The sequence below is a fragment of the Cotesia glomerata genome, linkage group LG5 (assembly GCF_020080835.1).
Source record: "Cotesia glomerata isolate CgM1 linkage group LG5, MPM_Cglom_v2.3, whole genome shotgun sequence".
In the NCBI taxonomy this organism is placed as follows: Eukaryota; Metazoa; Arthropoda; class Insecta; order Hymenoptera; family Braconidae; genus Cotesia; species Cotesia glomerata.
In genome coordinates this window covers 4,657,968-4,677,483 of record NC_058162.1, presented here as the reverse complement: position 1 = coordinate 4,677,483, position 19,516 = coordinate 4,657,968, and the positions used below count along the sequence as shown (strand labels likewise).

Genomic DNA, 19,516 nt, shown 5'->3' with positions numbered 1-19,516 from the left:
AAAATCTTAACTTACAACCTTAGCTCTGTCGATATGTATAACATGGATAGTGAGCCAAAATTTTTTATCTGGATTGTCGCGGAAGTACTACCTTAATGAATATTTATTTAAAATAAAAAACAAAAATAGCAATTTTTTTTTATATAATTAATGTAAATGATTTATAAAGATGATTTTTGTTTATAAGCAATCTTCATATCATATGACATTGCAAGCGAAACAAATTCACTCAACAAAATATTTATTAACTGTTAATAAATATTTGTTAACTATTAATAAATGTACTTTGATTCCAAATAAATATTTATTGAATGTTAAAAAATATTTATTAAAATTTAATAAATTAAATAATTATCTTCAAATAAATTAAATTACTAATAGTTAATGAATCCTTCTATCAGTGTGGAAAATAATTAAGAAAAAATTAAAGAATTTATAATTCAGGATTAAATATACACAAAAATAATAATCATTTTCTAAACTATATTCATGGAAAAAAAAATTTTCTGGTAAAGTTGTAGAATTTACCTCGAACATTTGTTAAAATTGTTGTAAACTCATGAAAAATATTAAACAATCAGAGTTTCCCAAGGTTTATTGTTGTTTGTATTCGTGATTTTTTATTTCAACTCACGTTTTACGCTATAACAAGATCCGGACGTCCACGTTTATATACCTAGGAAAGAAAAAATATCAATTATTATGCACATATTTGATTTTCCCGAAAAACAATCTATCAAAAAGGAAATACGTAGTTGTTAGGATAGAAAAATATTATGTTTTCAAGTATGAAAAAATTCTTATCCTAAAATTGTAAAGATTATTTTTAGAAAATAATTTAAGCAGTCAAGTAAGTGTATAAAAAATTTTTTAAAAGGTCATATTTAAATATTGCTGATTTTTCAATGTGAAATAGCTTCCTAAAAAATTTTCAGTAAAAGAATTATGCGTTCTATATTCTTCACACGCTACTAAATGCCATGAATATTTTTCAATGCACTTTTAATTGATATTTCAATGGACTTTTAGTTTTTCAAAAGGTTTCGAATATAAAAAGATATGTGCTTTCCATTTCAAGCATACAAATATAAATTTTCCATGTACAAACTAATGCGACGTTTACAAAAAAGTATTTTTTTAAGTAGCAAACTATTATATCATATGATACTTTTTACAGTAATAATTAAATAAAAGCTAAAATTAATTAAAGATAAATGACCTGATTCCAAATTTGCTATTAATTTATAGAGCATTTCTTCTTTTTTATTATTTTCAGCTTGAACTTCTTCCATCAGCAGTTCAATTGTATTTATTCTGATAAACAGAACTTTCAACAAGGTAATAACTTTCGACAAGTAATAATACTTTCAACATTACTAATGACATTTCGAATATCGTTTAATTTGAACCGCAATATAGAACAAAACTCGGAAATTTCGATTTTTAATTAGAACATCTTGATGATTTCAAAAAATACTAATAAATGGAGAGCCGGTTTTTTTGTCCGGTTATACTGCAAAAACTACTGAACCAATGGGAATAATTCTTATACCATGCAGAATATTTATAATGCTTGTCTATTATAACTTATTATAATTAAATTGTGGGTCTCAATATAGAGACCCAATTATTGAAATTGCAATATAGCAATACGCAAATAATTAATAGTATAGACCGGATAGCTCAAATGGTAGAGTAGCCGACATGTCTTCGGAAGGTTCTGGGTTCGAATCCCAGTCCGAGCTATCTAATAATTTTTTCTCGCATATTCTATAAACTCACAATAAGATGATCCTCTCCACATTCCTTTTCTCAATCCTTTCTTACCAATATCCTGTTACGTGAATATGGAGCGCTTCACGTAATAATTACCGTAGCTCCTATTCTTTCCCGCTTCACTAGAATAAAAAATTATTTTTTTAATTTTTGAATTTTAAATTAAAAATTATTTTTTTTAATTTATTTTTTTTTTAAACTTATTAAGGATTAGTTTTTTGATTTGGAATAAAATTATAATCTGTATTATTCATTATAATATACTTATTATTCATATATATTTGATTGCAAAATACACTTGAAAATGATAATGTAAAAATAGGTACTATCTAAAGATAGATTCTAGTTAAATTCCAAATGGACGCCACTTCTATGTAAGATGGGACTGACGAGCATGCCCGTGGTACTGACAACCATCTGAGACAAATAAATCTCAGATGGCTCTGAGCCCCATCTCGGATTGAACTGAAATGAACTAAAACTGTACCTACTACAATCTACATAGAAGTAGTAAACATTTGTAATTTTTTTTCACTATAGATGGAACTAGGTTCCGTCCAACATGGAAACCAGTTAAATCTCGTTTTTTCCGTGTACATGCCAATTCGATAGAATTTGGAATCTGTGCAAGTCAAAACAATACTCTAATTAAATTTCGAGTCTAAATCTAAAAATGCAATTCTATAAAGCGTCCAGCGTAGCTGGCGAGTAACAGCTAATAATAGATAAAGAAATTAATATATTTATCTATCTTTGAGCTTTGTATAAGCATGGCAATATTTCGTTCCAAAAATCTCAACTAATATTGTTATTTATTAATACATTGTATTTATTTTTAATATTCCAGTAAACCAAAAAAAATGTTTAATGTTTAATCATTCAATTGTTATAATTGTTATATATTGTATTATATTATATTATATTATATATACTCCCCCCCCCCCTTTTAATTTGAAATTTAATGATTAGGCATATATTTTCGATAATTTTTCTTACTGTTATCTGAAAATGGAGACCCGGCACTAGTTTTTTCAAAGCTTGTCGCGACTGTTTTTTTATCAACAGCAGAAGGATCAGACATCGCGTTGCTTCTATCATTATGATCGCTACTGACGACACTTTCATTATCATCAAGATTGACGTTATAGAAGGAGGAAGGTGCAGAAGAAAGAGCATCGGCTTCGGAAGATTTGAAATTAGTGTTACTTGTTGCTACTGACTGTGAATCATTCGAAGCCATCACCGATGGACCTTTCTGAACTTGGTCTACTTCCATGGACACGTTGGATGATTGAAGTGTACTCAATGAGATACTGTCATCCGAATCTACTACCGATGGTGACCGATCATTAAAGGAGTCTACTCTAACTCTTGCTTGTCTCAGTCCGGCTTTAGGATCACGTTCAACATTTGAAGTCATTTGAACGGACGGTGAAGCAGACTTTTCAGGGCTCATAAATTCAAATGCTTCTCTACCAATCTTAGAAGATTGTATCAATCTACCGGGAAGCTGCACGTAATCGCGTTGCTGAAAACAGTCGTATGATTTTGCGACATTACCTTTAAGATTTACATAGTCACGAATTATTTTGGTTGGTTGACCTGGTCTTGTGTCGGCTACAATTAGCCCTTGGAAAGGATTTGCAAAGAACTCCATGTCTAATATAAGCTCAAATTTAATTAATAATTTTATGAAAGTTTAATATTTTTTATTGCTGCAATTTTTTAATCAATATTATGATCAATATTTCTCATCTAATAAATCGTTAAAATTTATGAAAAAATTTTTTTAACTATTTTAAATACTTACTTATTATTATTACTCAATCATGCGTTATATATAATCATTTTTTATTTATTCTATTTATTAATCCAAGTGTCATAATCAAGAGAATAAAGTAAATTTTGCGACAAATATATTTATGTGACAAAATTGGATTTTTATATCTTCAAATTTTAGCCTTTTCAACTAATTATAATAATAATTAACTTTTCATAATAATAAACTTTTTAACAAACTTCCCGTCAATTTCTGCCTGAAGAATTTTTCTCTATTGAAGGTTCGAAAGCAACTAAGGCTGTAAGAATGTAAACGAGAAGCATAGAAATCAAATGACATTATGTGTGTATAGTAATATACATTTGCTTTGGTAATTACAAGAGCCGGTTTATATTTTATTTATTATGAATTTTACTTATATACTGTTTTCTGGTTTTAACAAGGCTGATATCCCCACTCTATTTGGGGATTCATCAACATCTCCCCTCTATATTGCGGCTGTGGACCGACTTGTGCCTTCTGTACCGCATTTGCACTGATCCTCACCTCTAGGCTATTGGAACAGCCCAGTTAGCACAGGTTGACCATCAACTAAGTTGATGTTCAATGGTTTACGTCAACTTTACGTTAACTTCGCGTCAACCTCTGCATTTGCAACAGTTTCCCAGAACTTGACTTTAACTTACGCATCAAGTTAGCGTAAATCTATTGCCGGAATTTTCCGAAAGGTTCGCTCAAAGTTAACGCGAAGTTGCAGAAAGTTAACGTTAACTTCACGTCAACTGTTATAAGTATAACTGTTGCTCTATTGTTAGCGTAAACTTTACGTCAAATTCTGGCCGTAGGTTTACGTGAACTTCGTTTCGCTTGTGCTAATTGGGAGTAACATGGGAAAACCACAGAGATAAAAAACTTCTTTATCGACTACTGGAGCATTAGGCCCCTCTCCTAGTGTGCAGAGATCCTTCGCGCTAGCCAACGTTGACTAAGCGGTCACCCATCCAAATGCTAACCGCGCTCAACGCTGCTTAGCATGGGTGATCGCCCAAATCAGACATGTGCCGTCCGGCTATCTCTGCCACCCCCAAGACTCACATTTTATTACGTGAACGCTTCACGTAATAATTACCGTAACTCCTATTCTTTCCCGCTTCACAGCATTATTTATATTTGTAAAAATGCTTACCGTAAGATGGACGGTGTGGCTTAATGTATATAGAATAAGCGAAAGGAAATTTAGTATAGACCGGATAGCTCAAATGGTAGAGTAGCCGACATGTCTTCGGAAGGTTCTGGGTTCGAATCCCAGTCCGAGCTATCTAATAATTTTTTCTCGCATATTCTATAAACTCACATTAAGATGATCCTCTCCACATTCCTTTCTCAATCCTTTCCTACCAATATCCTGTTACGTGAATGTGGAACGCTTCACGTAATAATTACCGTAACTCCTATTCTTTCCCGCTTCACAGCATTATTTATATTTGTAATAATAATTGTCGCGTTTATAATATTTTCTAGAAATATTTATGATTTTAAATCGATTACTGCGTTTAAAATTAAGCGGATTAGTTCGTTACAAAGAGTGTCTGTGACGCTTTATAGAGTGTTTAAATATAGAAACAATAATGTAAACCAAACAAATTTTGGTATTTTCTACGTTATATCGAGTTTTTCATTAAATAGAGTTTCCACTGCAGTTAAATTTGTTACCGTAAGAAAGCTATTGACCTGAATTTATGAATTTTCACGTTTTCATACACCTTTTTATACAATTTTCATACATCGGCGGTAATTAATTGAATATATTAAGTTTTTAGATTAATTCTAACATAAATTGTTTGCTGAAAGTCACATTTTTAATCAAAATATTGACAACAAATCTTATGATTAATAATATTAGAATATTTAACAAACTATAATTAGTAAATTTCATAGAAATCTAACTATTGCATTGGTCCTCATGACGGAACTTTTGAAAAATTTTGCTATATTTCGACTCAGCTCGTCAAGAGAATTCAAAAGATGCATATAGTTCAAAACTTTATACATGTATGAATAGATGGGATATAACGCGACTTGTCAGGACGATAGTGTCTATAATTAGCCACTTATCTCCACCAAACTCAACATACTTAGTCTACAGATAAATACCGAAGTTAAGTTCGAGGATGAGCTTAATTGGTCAAGTAATTTAGAAATGCTGGGATTTCAAAATTTTCAAAATCTTAAAAATTTATTTTTCTTCACTTTCTTACTCGAATAACTTTTGAATGGAATAACTTATTGAATCTCTGTCAATTGCATCTGAAAGCTCTTTAAATAAGCTTCAATTTGAGTACTATATCATATGTGTAATCTCAAAATTACATCCTAATTTGCTATGCCAATTATGAAATTTGCTGTTGCATTAGTTTTTTTTTTTTTCTATTCATTATGAAATCTACTTCCATTTCGGCTGCCGAATGGCCTTTTTTTTTAATTTCCGGTAGTGACACAGTAATTTAAAATTGCTAGTAACCGTTTATTTAAGAAAAAAAAATTTTTCAATTATTCAATTTTATAAATTTATATTCAAATATATCTCACTAATGTTTCCATTAAATAATTATAAATATTTCTTCTTATTTTTGGAATTAACAACTGATGGAGATGTTGTACTATAAGACAAATCTGAATCTGAATATATTGTTCTATTATCAAACTCTTCAGAAGACGCATCACTTCTATTGACCTTATAATTGTTATAGTCTTTAGCACTCGAATGAACTTTATTAGATGGAACTTTAAATATATTTTTAGCCGGAGTTTCTACATCCATAAAAGAACTAGGAACTTCTGAAGGTGAAGAAGATTGAGAATCGAATGTTTCTGATGATGCAACTGATTCCGCAAGATTATAAGCAGAACTTACTTCATTTTGTTGAGAATGATCCATTGTCTCATTTAAACTGCTTGATTCGCGGTCATCAAAGGCGAGAATATCATCTCCTTCTGCAGCGTCTCTGTTTCTTTCTCTCAATTTTTTAGCGCTCAAGAATTTGACCTCAACATTTTCTACTTCAGAAGCTTTAATCAATTCACCGGGAAGCTGATAGTAGTCGCGTTGTTTAGATCCGTGGTACAAAGAAACGCAGTTTTTATCTTTAAGATATTGATAACCGATGTCATCAATAACAGTTACCGGAGAGCATGTATCTTTTTGAACGACAACTAGTCCTTGGAAAGGATTGGTGAAGAATTGCATGTCTGATAAAAGAGTAATTTATCAATTATTAAATTTAATGTACTTGATTTTTAATATTATCAAAGATAATTCTTGTTCTAATAAAAAGCATAAATAAATAAAAATTTTTTTTTACATCAGATTGATAGTTGAGTCACTCTATGGTTATTTTATTACACAAGCTTATCTATTATTAATGAATAATTCTTGCAATAAATCAATTAATGTCGAACCAAGTGACATTATTAAATTTATTCCTCGATGACAACCTACGATTAAATTATATTACTGCTTTTATCGGCTATACAATTGCTTGAGATGATTTTTCGCTGTGTTTTATAATGCTCAGGACCTTATTGCTCTTTCAGAAGCTTAATTATTTTTTATATAAAACTAGATTTAATAAACGCGCGTCTGAATGTTAGTATGGAATCTATATATGGGTGATTCTCTGTAAGGACGTCTTAAATCTGTACAAAATTGTCCGACCAAATTATTTTTGATTTTATTAGAAAAAAAATTAACAAGGGCTACAAAACTATCAGCTTAATCATAATAAATAAAAAGCCGAATTAATTTTTGCTTTTTCGATATTTGTGTGTCTTTTGCCATATAACATGACAGGAGACTGCTTGCCAGGTGACTGTTTTTTTTTTATCAAATTGAGAAAAATCAAGCAAACTATTTCAATGCATTCAACTTTTCAAGTTCTCAATGAATATTTACATTAATTAGAATAATATTAAGACTTATGGATCCAATTTTATAAATAAATTATAAATAAAAATAGCTGCCAGGGGACTGAGTTTTGAAGTGGTCCAGACACATAATTCCCGAACAAACGGTGTTTTGGCACTAAATAAAATGCCGATAAAGCGCTAACAGCCCTATGGTTATTAACTCAAGGCTAGTTAGATCCTTATAAACCTTACAAAAGGTAAAATAATACGCTGGATTTTTTTTTTTGGCTTTGAACTTCTAGCAGGGGACTGATCTTAAAATGCCAGGGACAAACTTTGGTTTAATGAATTTAATGAAACAAATTAATTTTCGGTACTTTTTATTGAAGAAGATTGTTAGTTAACTAATTAAGTTTCTAAACATTATGAACCAAATTATATATTATTGACGAATAACTTAAAATTTAATCTTAAAGTTTTAATTTTGGGAATGGGACAGCCCAGGGGACTGTTATTTCGGTGGTTTACGAATTTGTACCAAAAAAACCAAAATTGATTTTATTTTAGTTTTCAATGCTCCAAATAGAAATGTTTTTTTATTTTCGTAATAAATTTTTTTTAATAACAAAATAACAATTTTTCTAATAAAAAAGTGCCTGGGACAGCGAAAAGCATCCTTACAGAGAATCACCCATATATATTTTCATGCTTATGATATATTTTACCGATCACATTACGAATAAATTAGCTTCACATATATTTCATCTTAATTTTATATCGAGAGATTGGGAGATTAAAAAATGTCAATCATTAAGAAATTACATTGTATTTTGTCAACTGATGATATTTTTAAAGATATAAGCTCTCCCCGACCTTACACTCATTAAGACCTTTCATTTGAGTACCCACATCAATTTTTTATATATTTTATATATTTATATATTTAACAAATACCATATATAAAATATATGAAAAATGTCATGTGGGTACTTAAATGAAAGGTCTCAATTAGTGTAACATCAAAATGAGTTTATATCTTAAAAAATGTCAATAATTAAGAAATTACATTGTATTTTGTCAACTGATGATATTTTTAAAGATATAAGCTCGCCCCGATATTACACTCATCAAGACCTTTTATTTAAGTACCCACATCAATTTTTCATATATTTTATATATTTATATATTTCACAAATACCATATATATAAAATATATAAAAAATGTCATGTGGGTACTTAAATGAAAGCTCTTGATGAGTAAAACATCGGGATGAGCTTATATCTTTAAAATACACATTATATATATATATATATATATATATATATATATATATATATATATATATATATATATATACTTCCTACTGCTATATATATATATATATATATATATATATATATATATATATAATAGAACAATACATTTAACAATAATAGATGGACGGTGGTGTTTATTACTCGGCAGGTCTTATTAGGTGACTGAATGGTAGTTACGGACAATGTCTCGGATAGCTAAACTGGTAGAGCCATCAAGAAAACAAAAACTCAAACAAACTAGTCCTTCATAAAGACGTAGTAAAATACCTGGGTATTTACCTAGACAATAAACTAAACTTCTACTCACACATAGACACACAAATTACCAAAGCAAAGAAACAATTTAAAAGCCTGTCTAGATTATTCTATTCTAAATTTCTGAATAAAAGAGTAAAAATTTTGTGTTACCAACTCTTGATTAGACCAATAATCACATATGGTTGTCCTATATGGTTTAACATTTGAAATGTTTTTATTAATTTTAGATTGAAATGTTTTTATTAATTTTAGACTGACTTTATTTGGGCGTTTGCCTTAATTTATTTATGTTCATATAATATTCTACTCCGATTGTACAAATACTGGATGTATTTTGAAACAATAAATTATTACTACTACTACTATATGGTTTAACATCCCACCTATTGAAATGGAAAAGCTGAGAAAATTTGAAAGACAATGTCTGAGAGCTTGTCTGAACATGTACAAGACACCTGACTCAAATTACACCAAATACTATAGTAACCTCACACTCTTAAACTTAGCTAAAATAGAGCGTATCGACAACCATATCATACGTCTATGCCGCAATCACTTTGCTAGTGCCTCCTCCTCCACAATAAACAGCTTAATATCTGGTCCATTTTACCCACAACTATCATATTTTCAAATAGCAATGAAGTCGGGATTCACTCCTCCCGAAATATTCACTTACTTGGACAGTCTGGGCTACATACAAGACTCAAACAGTATACCCCTAATATACCACGTCAAAAGAGGTCCCAACACAAAAGCTATTACTTATGACCCAAAAGCATTATCATTCTTAGACCTGAAATACTGCACCTCAATACCCCTCAAAGATACAACAAATAAACCTCATTCCCTCAAAGAGTATTGGTGGCTCACCTAATCACAAGTTCTTTTTCTTTAATTGTTTTGCTGTTCTCTTTTAATAGCTTCCTCTTTCTTTTTGTCTTCTTGTTCTATTCTATTATTATGTTATATTTTTTAATTTTAATTGTTGTTGATTTAATGTCTCTCATGTACTATTCTAATAACGTAAGCCTTTTTTATGAAAATCAAGTTTCTTTTTTAGGCTAACTAGTATAAATCATGTATTAACACTTTATGTATTTAACATAATAAGAATAAGAAAAACTATATTATTTACTTCACTATGTACAGCCCCTGAGGCTTATCAGGTATTAAGAAATACCATTTATGTTATCCTCTATGAGAGCCCGTATGGGCCAGGTAGACAATTTATTTTAAGTAACAGGTCTTACGTTTACACCTGTGTATTATGTTTATATCTATGTATCAATGATTTAAATAAATAAACGCTTAAATAAAAAAAAAAAAAAAAAAAAAAAAAAAAAAAAAAAACTGGTAGAGCCTTTGGCGCGTAACCAAACGATCCGGGTTCGAGTCCCGGTCTGGGCTTTCTGAATTATTTTTTCGGTTACCGAAAAATTCCTACTAAGTAAGGTCCCCCCTCCCCCCTTTATCCTTTATGTTCCCAGTCCCCAAATTTGTCTTTATTGAAAAATTTAGCTATAAATTATGGCTATTATGTATTGTATATAATATATATGTATATATGAAAAATATATCAAAAATGCATGTGGGTACTCAAATGAAAGCTCTTGATGAGTGTAACATCAGGATGAGCTTATATCTTTAAAAACGTCAATATTTAAGAAATTACAGTGCAATTTAACAAATTTTATTATTTAATAAAGCAAAATTTTATTTATTTATAGTTCACAAGTCACGACAGTCACATAGTGACTGCAAGATTGCTAGTATTATTAGTAATTAATTATTAATATTATCATTAATTATTAATTATTAAATTATAATTATAATAAGTAGGGATGTAAAATACTTTATTTAATATAGGGCTACCATTCGTCCCAACAATAAATAAATTGTAAAAAATTTTTTATGATTATAAATTATTATATTTTAATAATATCCTGCAGATATACAATGACTAATGGACAAGATAAAATGTAAACGAGGCAAGCACTAATACTAGCAGCCAAGGCACTAGCTGGATGTCTATGGAAGCCATTATACGAGTGGTTTTTCCCATTACTCCTCAATACTTGGTCAATCCACCTTCTATAATACGCAACATTGGTATAAAAACCGGGCAATTTCGGTCTTGCGCATCCTCTTCCACCTGATACGATTCCAACCAACAGATCTCCGCATACAAGCGGTCCTCCGGAATCACCCTGATAAATATAAGTGCAAAACTTGTTGATAAAATCTTATAATTACTTTATTATTTACAATAACTGATAATTAATCAATTACCTGACACGCGTCTTTTCCTCCTTCTATGTATCCAGCGCAAATTATGCTTGGATGCATGTTTACGATCCCCCACAGTAGTTTACCACAGAAGTCATAACTAATTATCGGTAAATGCACGTACATTAATTCGTGGACGGAGCTTCTGTTATTCTTAAAATATTATTCAGTTAGCTGGTTCAAAAATTTAGTCTTCTTTTTTATTAATTAAAAGGTTATACGCACTTTTAATTATTAAAAATTCCATTTTTTTTTCTTTCAGTTTTATAATGTATATATTTCATACATATTAATTATACACGTAAAAAATTAAATGTTAATCGAATAAATAATTTAAAAATTCTCGAAAATTATTGAACCAATAAGTCTCTAATTTTTACACAATTTTCTTAACTATATTTCTCAATAATTAATCCAAGGATTAACAGTTCCGAAAAATATTCTATATTTATATAAATAATTTAATGTAATTAAAAAGATTTATTCATATCAATCACTGAAAAAATTTCTTCAGAAAAAATGATTAAAAAAAATTTTTTTTTAGCCTTCTAAGTGCGTGTAACCTCTTAAGGGGGCCCGGTGGTCTAGCGGCCTAAAATTTGAGCTATTTTAAAAAATTTATTTCTATGTGAAAGTAATGACTAATGCTTTCAAATTTTTTTACACTTATTCTATTACTTATCAACTACACAAAAATGAAAATCAAAACAAAAAAAAATTTTTTTTTAAATTAGAAAAATGGCGCTGAAGTCCCCTCTAAAAAAAAAAATGGACCTGACTGGTGCGTGTTGATTGATCTCTCCCTCTGATCTGGAATAAAAAAAATGACTGATTTTTAATTAGTATAAATATAGTTATCGTTGGAATTAGAATGAAAAAAAAAAAAAAAAAATATTTGACAAAATGGCGTGTAGTTAAAAGTACGAATCTGAAACTCTTTTCAGAAAATACTTTTAACTACGCGCCATTTTGTCAAATATTTTTTTTTTTCATTCTAGTTGCGACGATAACTATATTTATACTAATTAAGAAGTACGAGCGCCAAGACAACTTTTGATAAAAGGCTTGATTTTTAATATGAAGTTTAAATATGTCTTAACAAATTCTGAAAATTTGAAGGAGATTGCCCGATTATTTAAATAAATAATTAACTTTAAAGTTGAGCAATTTAACATTGGTCTTATGGGGTAACCTCCAAACATTGATACATTTCTGTATTTTTCTCGTAAAACTGTCGGTGAATATTTTTAAAAAACTTATGGATGAAAGTAAATATATTAGTGATAAATTTAATTCAAAAAAAATTAACACTTGCCCGACTAATTAAAGTGTATTAATTAAAAGAAAATAAATCCCGCCATTAGCCAATGTTAAATGTATATCTATATATTGAGAAAAATCATATGGTTACTGCTTTCCCCTTACCGCGCTAGAGTGGATACCTATCCCCACCCCTGCCTAGCGCTCGTACTTCCTTAAAACAGTCAGGTCCATTTTTTTTTTTGAGAGGGGGACTGCAGCGCCATTTTTCTAATTTAAAAAAAATTTTTTTTTTGTTTTGATTTTCATTTTTGTGTAGCTGATAAGTAATAGAAGTGTAAAAAAGTTAGAAAGCATGAGTCATTACTATATCTTTATATGGGTGATTCTTTGTAAGGATGTTTTTTGGTGTCCCAAGCATTTTTTCATTAGAATAATTGTTATTTTGTTACTAAAAAAAATTTATTAAGAAAGTAAAAAAACATTCCTATTTGGAGCATTGAAAACTAAAATGAAATAAATTTTGGTTTTTTTGCTATAAATTCGTAAACCACCGAAATAACAGTCCCCTGGGCTGTCCCATTCCCAAAATTAAAACTTTAAGATTAAATTTTAAGTTATTCGTCAATAATATATAATTTGGTTCATAATGTTTAGAAACTTAATTAGTTAACTAACAATCTTCTTCAATAAAAAGTACCGAAAATTAATTTGTTTCATTAAATTCATTAAACCAAAGTTTGTCCCTGGCATTTTAAGATCAGTCCCCTGCTAGAAGTTCAAAGCCAAAAAAAAAATCCAGCGTATTATTTTACCTTTTGTAAGGTTTATAAGGATCTAACTAGCCTTGAGTTAATAACCATAGGGCTGTTAGCGCTTTATCGGCATTTTATTTAGTGCCAAAACACCGTTTGTTCGGGAATTATGTGTTTGGGCCACTTCAAAACTCAGTCCCCTGGCAGCTATTTTTATTTATAATTTATTTATAAAATTGGATCCATAAGTCTTAATATTATTCTAATTAATGTAAACATTCATTGAGAACTTGAAAAGTTGAATGCATTGAAATAGTTTGCTTGATTTTTCTCAATTTGATAAAAAAAAAAAACAGTCACCTGGCAAGCAGTCCCCTGTCATGTTATATGGCAAAAGACACACAAATATCGAAAAAGCAAAAATTAATTCGGCTTATTATTTATTATGATTAAGCTGATAGTTTTGTAGCTCTTGTTAATTTTTTTTTTAATAAAATCAAAAATAATTTGGTCGGACAATTTTGTACAGATTTAAGATGTCCTTACAGAGAATCGCCCATATAGAAATAAAATTTTTTAAAATAGCTTAAATTTTAGGCCGCTAGACTACCGGTCCCCTTAATGTTAAAATTACCTCTGAAAGGTGTCCCCAACCTGCGACAGTACAGTTTGTTCCTGCTGATGGCGTGGACTTTGACAGTGGAATCGGCTGTAAGGATGTTGAAAATACAAACGGGGCTTGTAGCTAAAAGAATTTAATTATTGATTTAATTGTAAGTTACAGATTAGTTTAAATATTGTCTAGTACACTTCGAGAAGAAAAATCCAGTAGACTAAAATTAATGTTGTTAAAATTATGTCTATTGGGTTTTTCTTCACACATGTATTAAAAATAATCACTGTTGATGATAATTAATTGTGAATATTAAATAACTAATAATTACAGATATTAAAGCGATGTCATTGGCAAGACTTTTCATATCAAACCGTGGATTGACAACAAGCTGGTCAGCATTCCGAATTTGCCGGTGATATGAATGATATGTGTATATGTTAGTTTCACCTGCAACAACAACGAGTCCCCATTGTGGCACAAGTGTTTTATCTCTAAATTATAAAATTTAATAGTCAGTATACACAAAAATTGCATTAATAATTTTTTTACACGCCTCATAGCGCGAAGCTATGTTTAAAAAAACTAAAAAACACGCTTTTTATAGAAAACTAAACTAAAAAATAAATTTTAATGAATATAAATTAATAATAGTGTAAATAAGAAAAAAGCGTGAGGTGCATGGTGTCAAAAGTTATAAATATTTCATTGACAGATATGAGAAGAAGGATTATCAATTCGATAATATCTTAAAAAGTACCCCACGCTTTTTTTAAAATAAAACATTTTTTTCTTATTTACACTATTATTATTTTATATTTATTAAAATTCATTTTCTATTTTTTAGTTTAGTTTTCTATAAAAAGCGTGTTTTTTTGCTTTTTTAAACTATTATTTATATTTTACTTTTTAGTTTGGTTTATTCATAAAAATGTGTTTTTTTAGTTTTTTTAAACTATTATTTGTTTTGTTAAATTAAAAAATTCTCTTCGGTATTCGAAAATTTGTTAAGGTAGTTTGGGTGCCAAATGACTTTAACTTAACCCCCTACTTTTTTATATTCATTCGAAAGATTATGATTTAATACATCTATAGAAAAAAAATCAGATTTTTTTACCACACCGTTTAAGAAATATAATTAATTAAAGTTTTGCAAAAATATACGATCTCTTATGAGTGTCCTTGTTCAATAACTCCGGAAATGGAGGATTTATAAAAAATCGGCCAACTTGACCCAATAAAAAAAACTTTCCAATAGATAGAACAATGTTTTACACATATTCTATCAAATTTTAATAACGATTTACCTCATAGTTTTAATTAAATTAATTTTTTAATATCAAAAATTGGTTTTTATCTTTGTTGTTTGTCGGAGACATTACTCCCCCATCTTTATTAGGAAAAAAAGCGAACAAACATACAAGTGAAGCTAATATCCGAACAAAAACAGTTTCACTGTAAAAAAATCACGCCAAGTCCACGTTCATAAGACTATAAAGAAAAAAAAATTTTATTTCTTTACAAAAAGATATAAAATAAAAAATTAAAAAATCCAAGTAACCGATATGGTTGTATATGATTTTCGGAAATTAAACAAAATTTTGTTGTAAATTTAAAAATTAAAAGAAACAATTTTGGAACGTATTTAGTGTGCGTGGTTACAAAATATTTCACTTTTTATAAAATTCCTAAAATCTATCTACTAGGACTTTTAAAAAAAATTAAAGTACACAATAATGCACACCAAGTACGTTCCAAAATTGGTTTCTTTTAATTTTTAAATTTACAAAAAAATTTTTTTTAATTTCCGAAAATCATATACAACCATATCGGTATCTTGGATTTTTTAATTTTTTATTTTATATCTTTTTATAAAGAAATAAAATTTTTTTTTTCTTAATAGTCTTATGAACGTAGACTTGGCGCGATTTTTTTACAGTGAAACTGTTTTTGTTCGGATTTCAGTATTTTTTGTAATTATAATAAAAATTGACAATTTTAATTTAATACATTTCCGGTGGCAAACTATCCCCTTTAAGCTATAGTTCATGTAAAAGTTATTCTTGCGCCGCCTGGCGTGTGTAATTGCAAGCTGTCAAATATCTTTTTTTCACTGTAATTTCCCATCTATTATAAGATTAGCATGCATTCTTATATTATTTAGTCTCTGGCCGTCCGCTTTTTACATAAGAAAAAAGTTAAAATCTAAAAATCTGGGTCGCTATAGTTTGTGCTGATTATTTTTAATAATTTTAAATAGAAATTATAAAGATAATTGATAATAATCAAGTAATACGCGTAATAAAAAGCATGAACTACTATTATAAAATATCATATAAAAAAAAAATCAAAATAAATTTGAAAAAAAATTTTTAACCTCAAAAAACCGTTCTGCTTCCGGTATATATACACTCGGTAGTCTGGCTTGAGAACGGAACTTGGCGCCAGACTCTATCGAGTCTGTTGATAAAAAGGGTGTAAAAAAGCGTGTAAAAATAAAAAATACTCGGTAAGAAATTGCTTAATTATTATTATTTTTTTTTTAATCAATTAAATAAATTATTTTTTTCTTAAAAAATGAATGAGCGTTATGAGGCGTGCATTTTTGGATTTTCCAAACTTTTTTTTTTTTTTTTTTTTTTTTTTTTAGTAAATAAAGCAATTTTACCTTACTACACAATGAGCAGCAGTTAAAACCCATCTATCAGTGATAATAGTCGCCCCGCAAAAATGTTGTACTATAGTCCACCTTTTCTGCAGAGAAGCTATGAACGGAAATTGTGCATACGTCGCTTTTTCACCGTTTACTATTCTTCCTGTCCATCTGGCGTTTCTGTTCAATACAGCGATTTTTTGGGCTCCTAAATAAAAAAAAATTAATTAATAAATCATGCAATTAAGTATTTAATTTAAGCAAAAAAGGATTTAAGCTGAAATTTTACTAATGTCACATTTGAGGTTACTTAACAAAAATTAAAAAAATGAAGAATGTAATAAAGCAATCATAATTGTACTTACCACTAACATGAGACGATCCGCTGCATAAAATAATCAACAAACACCAAGTACTCAAGTACATTTTTTTTTAATATAATTATGAGTAATAAAAGTAAAATTTAATAGAAAAAAGTTGCTGTCAATCATATCAACATAACATTTCACACTGACTCGATGACAACCGATACATTGTAAATTTACAATATAAAGTACTACAGATTTGTTATCGAAACTAAAGGATTATCTTTGTTGTGTTATCAATTATCTAGCATTGATGTGGAAATTCCAAATCTCATTTTTATCGGGTTACTTCCTCGGATTTTAGCAATTTATCTCAGTAATATTCGATATAATATTTATAGCTAGTCACATTAAAAACGTCAAATAATTTTTATTGACATTTTGTCAAATCAATTTTATTAAAAAAAGTTGGGGTGTTTAATTATTAATTATTATTATCAGATCGATGATTAAAAATAGTAAAATTATTATGAAAATTTAGTTAGCCGACATCTAAAAATTTTTAGAATTTTTTTTTATTGAAAAAGTTATTTAAAAATAAATTTTCATTTGTACAAAACTTGAAAAACTATAAGTGCAATTTATGACATTAAAGTTAGCAGTCACTAGAAAATTTTTTTATTTTTTTTAACAAAAAAATTAGCTCGAAAAAATTATTTTAAAAAAATGACATTTTTATTTTTTAAAAACTTCTACATGTCAATTTGTTTTATATTTTTTTTTTGCCATAATTTATTTGTTAAGAAAAATTCTAAAAATTATTAAATATCTGCTAAATTTATGATCATGAGCATTTTAAAAGAAAAAAATTTTTAATTCTAGTTTAATAAATGAAAAAAATTAAAAACGTCGGCTAACTTTAATGTTATAAAATTAATTATTTTTCACTGTTATTAAATTATTAGTTAAAAAAATTATTTAATACTTATGATACTAAAATCAGTAAATATCTGACCATTTTTGTTTATAAATAAATTTTTAACTAAAAAAAAAATATTTTTAAAAAATTGCGCTTAGTTTTTTAAAATTTCTACATATGGAATTTTTTCACAATAATTTATTAGTATAAAAAAATTTTTGAAATTATTATCATATCTAAAAAATTAATAAAAAATTATTTACTTGCAAAAAGACAAAAATTGATGATATTAAAATTAGCAGTCATTTAACCATTTTTTAATTTTTTTTAACAAATGTATTTTTCCTAAAAAATTATTTTTAAAAAATTGCATTTTTTATTTTTTAAAATTTCTACGCCAATTTTTTTTTTAACTATAATTTATTTGGCAAAAAAATAACACTTGTTAGCCGACATTTTTAATTTTTTTGAATTATCAAATTAGAACTGAAAAATATTTTTTAAAAATTGCACTTAGAGTTTTTCAAGTTTTTTACAAATGAAATTTTTTTTTTTATTATTTTGCAATAATTTTTTTAGTCAAAAAAAATTATAAAAATTTTTAAATGTCGGCTAACTTAATTTTCATGTTAAAATAATTCTTAAAATTATCAAATATCTGCTAAATTAATGATATTAAAGTTAGCCGACATTCAACAATTTTTAATTTTTTTATTAATTAAATTAAGACTAAAATAATATTTTTCAAAAATTGCATGTGTAATTTTTCAAACTTTCTGTATGTGAAATTTTTTTTTTTAATTTTTTTAAAAATAATTTTTCAATAAAACAAATTATAAAAATTTTTAAATGTCGGCTAATTTAATTTCCATCAAAAATTATTATGTATTTTCTTTATAAAAAAATTTTTTTATACAAACAGTTAACAGTCATCAATTTTATAGTTAACTTTAATTATTTACAAAATTAAATCCTTACAACTGTTTATTATAATTCTCAAGAAGTACTTACCCTTTACTTTTATCATAAATTTTATTGAAAATAAAGTTAGCCGACATGTAAAAATTTTTATAATTTTTTTTATTAAAAAAATTATTGCAAAAAATTAAAAAAAAAATTTTTTCAATTGTAAAAAAGTTCAAAAATTATAAGTGCAATTTTTTAAAAATAATTTTTAGTTATAATTTAATAAATTAAGCAAAATAAAAAAATCAGAAATGTCGGCTAAATTTATTTTTATTAAATTTTATATTAATCGCTCAATTTTTTTCCGTAAAATGAATAAAAAATCCGAGCAAAAAACAGTTTCACTGTAAAAAAAAATCGCGCCAAGTCCACGTTCATAAGACTATTAAGAAAAAAAAATTTTATTTCTTTACAAAAAGATATAAAATAAAAAATTAAAAAATCCAAGATACCGATATGGTTGTATATGATTTTCGGAAATTAAAAAAAATTTTTTTGTAAATTTAAAAATTAAAAGAAACAATTTTGGAACGTATTTAGTGTGCGTGGTTACAAAATATTTCACTTTTTATAAAATTCCTAAAATCTATCTACTAGGACTTTTAAAAAAAAATTAAAGTACACAATAATGCACACCAAGTACGTTCCAAAATTGGTTTCTTTTAATTTTTAAATTTACAAAAAATTTTTTAATTTCCGATTAACATATACAACCATTTCGG

The 19,516-nt window shown here is 27.6% G+C and overlaps 3 protein-coding genes across 3 annotated transcripts; all 3 read right to left on the bottom strand.

Moving 5' to 3' along the window:
* Window positions 1-2,629: 2,629 nt before the first annotated feature.
* LOC123264851 lies at window positions 2,630-3,517 on the bottom strand. The gene has a single exon (XM_044728372.1). It carries the CDS (start codon window positions 3,431-3,433, stop codon window positions 2,735-2,737), a length of 699 nt encoding a protein of 232 aa, XP_044584307.1. The 5' UTR covers window positions 3,434-3,517; the 3' UTR covers window positions 2,630-2,734.
* Window positions 3,518-6,089: 2,572 nt separating this feature from the next.
* Window positions 6,090-6,894, bottom strand: LOC123264855. The gene has a single exon (XM_044728375.1). The coding sequence runs from the start codon at window positions 6,801-6,803 to the stop codon at window positions 6,165-6,167; it is 639 nt and encodes a 212-aa protein (XP_044584310.1). The 5' UTR covers window positions 6,804-6,894; the 3' UTR covers window positions 6,090-6,164.
* Window positions 6,895-10,902: 4,008 nt separating this feature from the next.
* On the bottom strand, window positions 10,903-17,327 carry LOC123264843 (trypsin-like). Its single transcript, XM_044728361.1, has 6 exons — window positions 16,970-17,327; window positions 16,620-16,812; window positions 14,283-14,445; window positions 13,973-14,083; window positions 11,327-11,476; window positions 10,903-11,244 (listed from the first exon to the last, which is right to left on the bottom strand). The coding sequence occupies exons 1-6, from the start codon at window positions 17,028-17,030 to the stop codon at window positions 10,963-10,965; spliced, it is 960 nt and encodes a 319-aa protein (XP_044584296.1). The 5' UTR covers window positions 17,031-17,327; the 3' UTR covers window positions 10,903-10,962.
* Between the last annotated feature and the right edge of the window lie 2,189 nt (window positions 17,328-19,516).

Coding starts and splice junctions, on each gene's coding strand:
- LOC123264851 (XM_044728372.1), bottom strand. CDS start 3,433: ATGGAGTTCTTTGCAAATCCTTTCCAAGGGCTAATTGTAGCCGACACA.
- LOC123264843 (XM_044728361.1), bottom strand. CDS start 17,030: ATGTACTTGAGTACTTGGTGTTTGTTGATTATTTTATGCAGCGGATCG. Junction 16,813..16,969: donor CGGATCGTCTCATGTTAGTG/GTAAGTACAATT, acceptor TTTTTTATTTAG/GAGCCCAAAAAATCGCTGTA. Junction 14,084..14,282: donor ATGACATCGCTTTAATATCT/GTAATTATTAGT, acceptor AAATTCTTTTAG/CTACAAGCCCCGTTTGTATT.
- LOC123264855 (XM_044728375.1), bottom strand. CDS start 6,803: ATGCAATTCTTCACCAATCCTTTCCAAGGACTAGTTGTCGTTCAAAAA.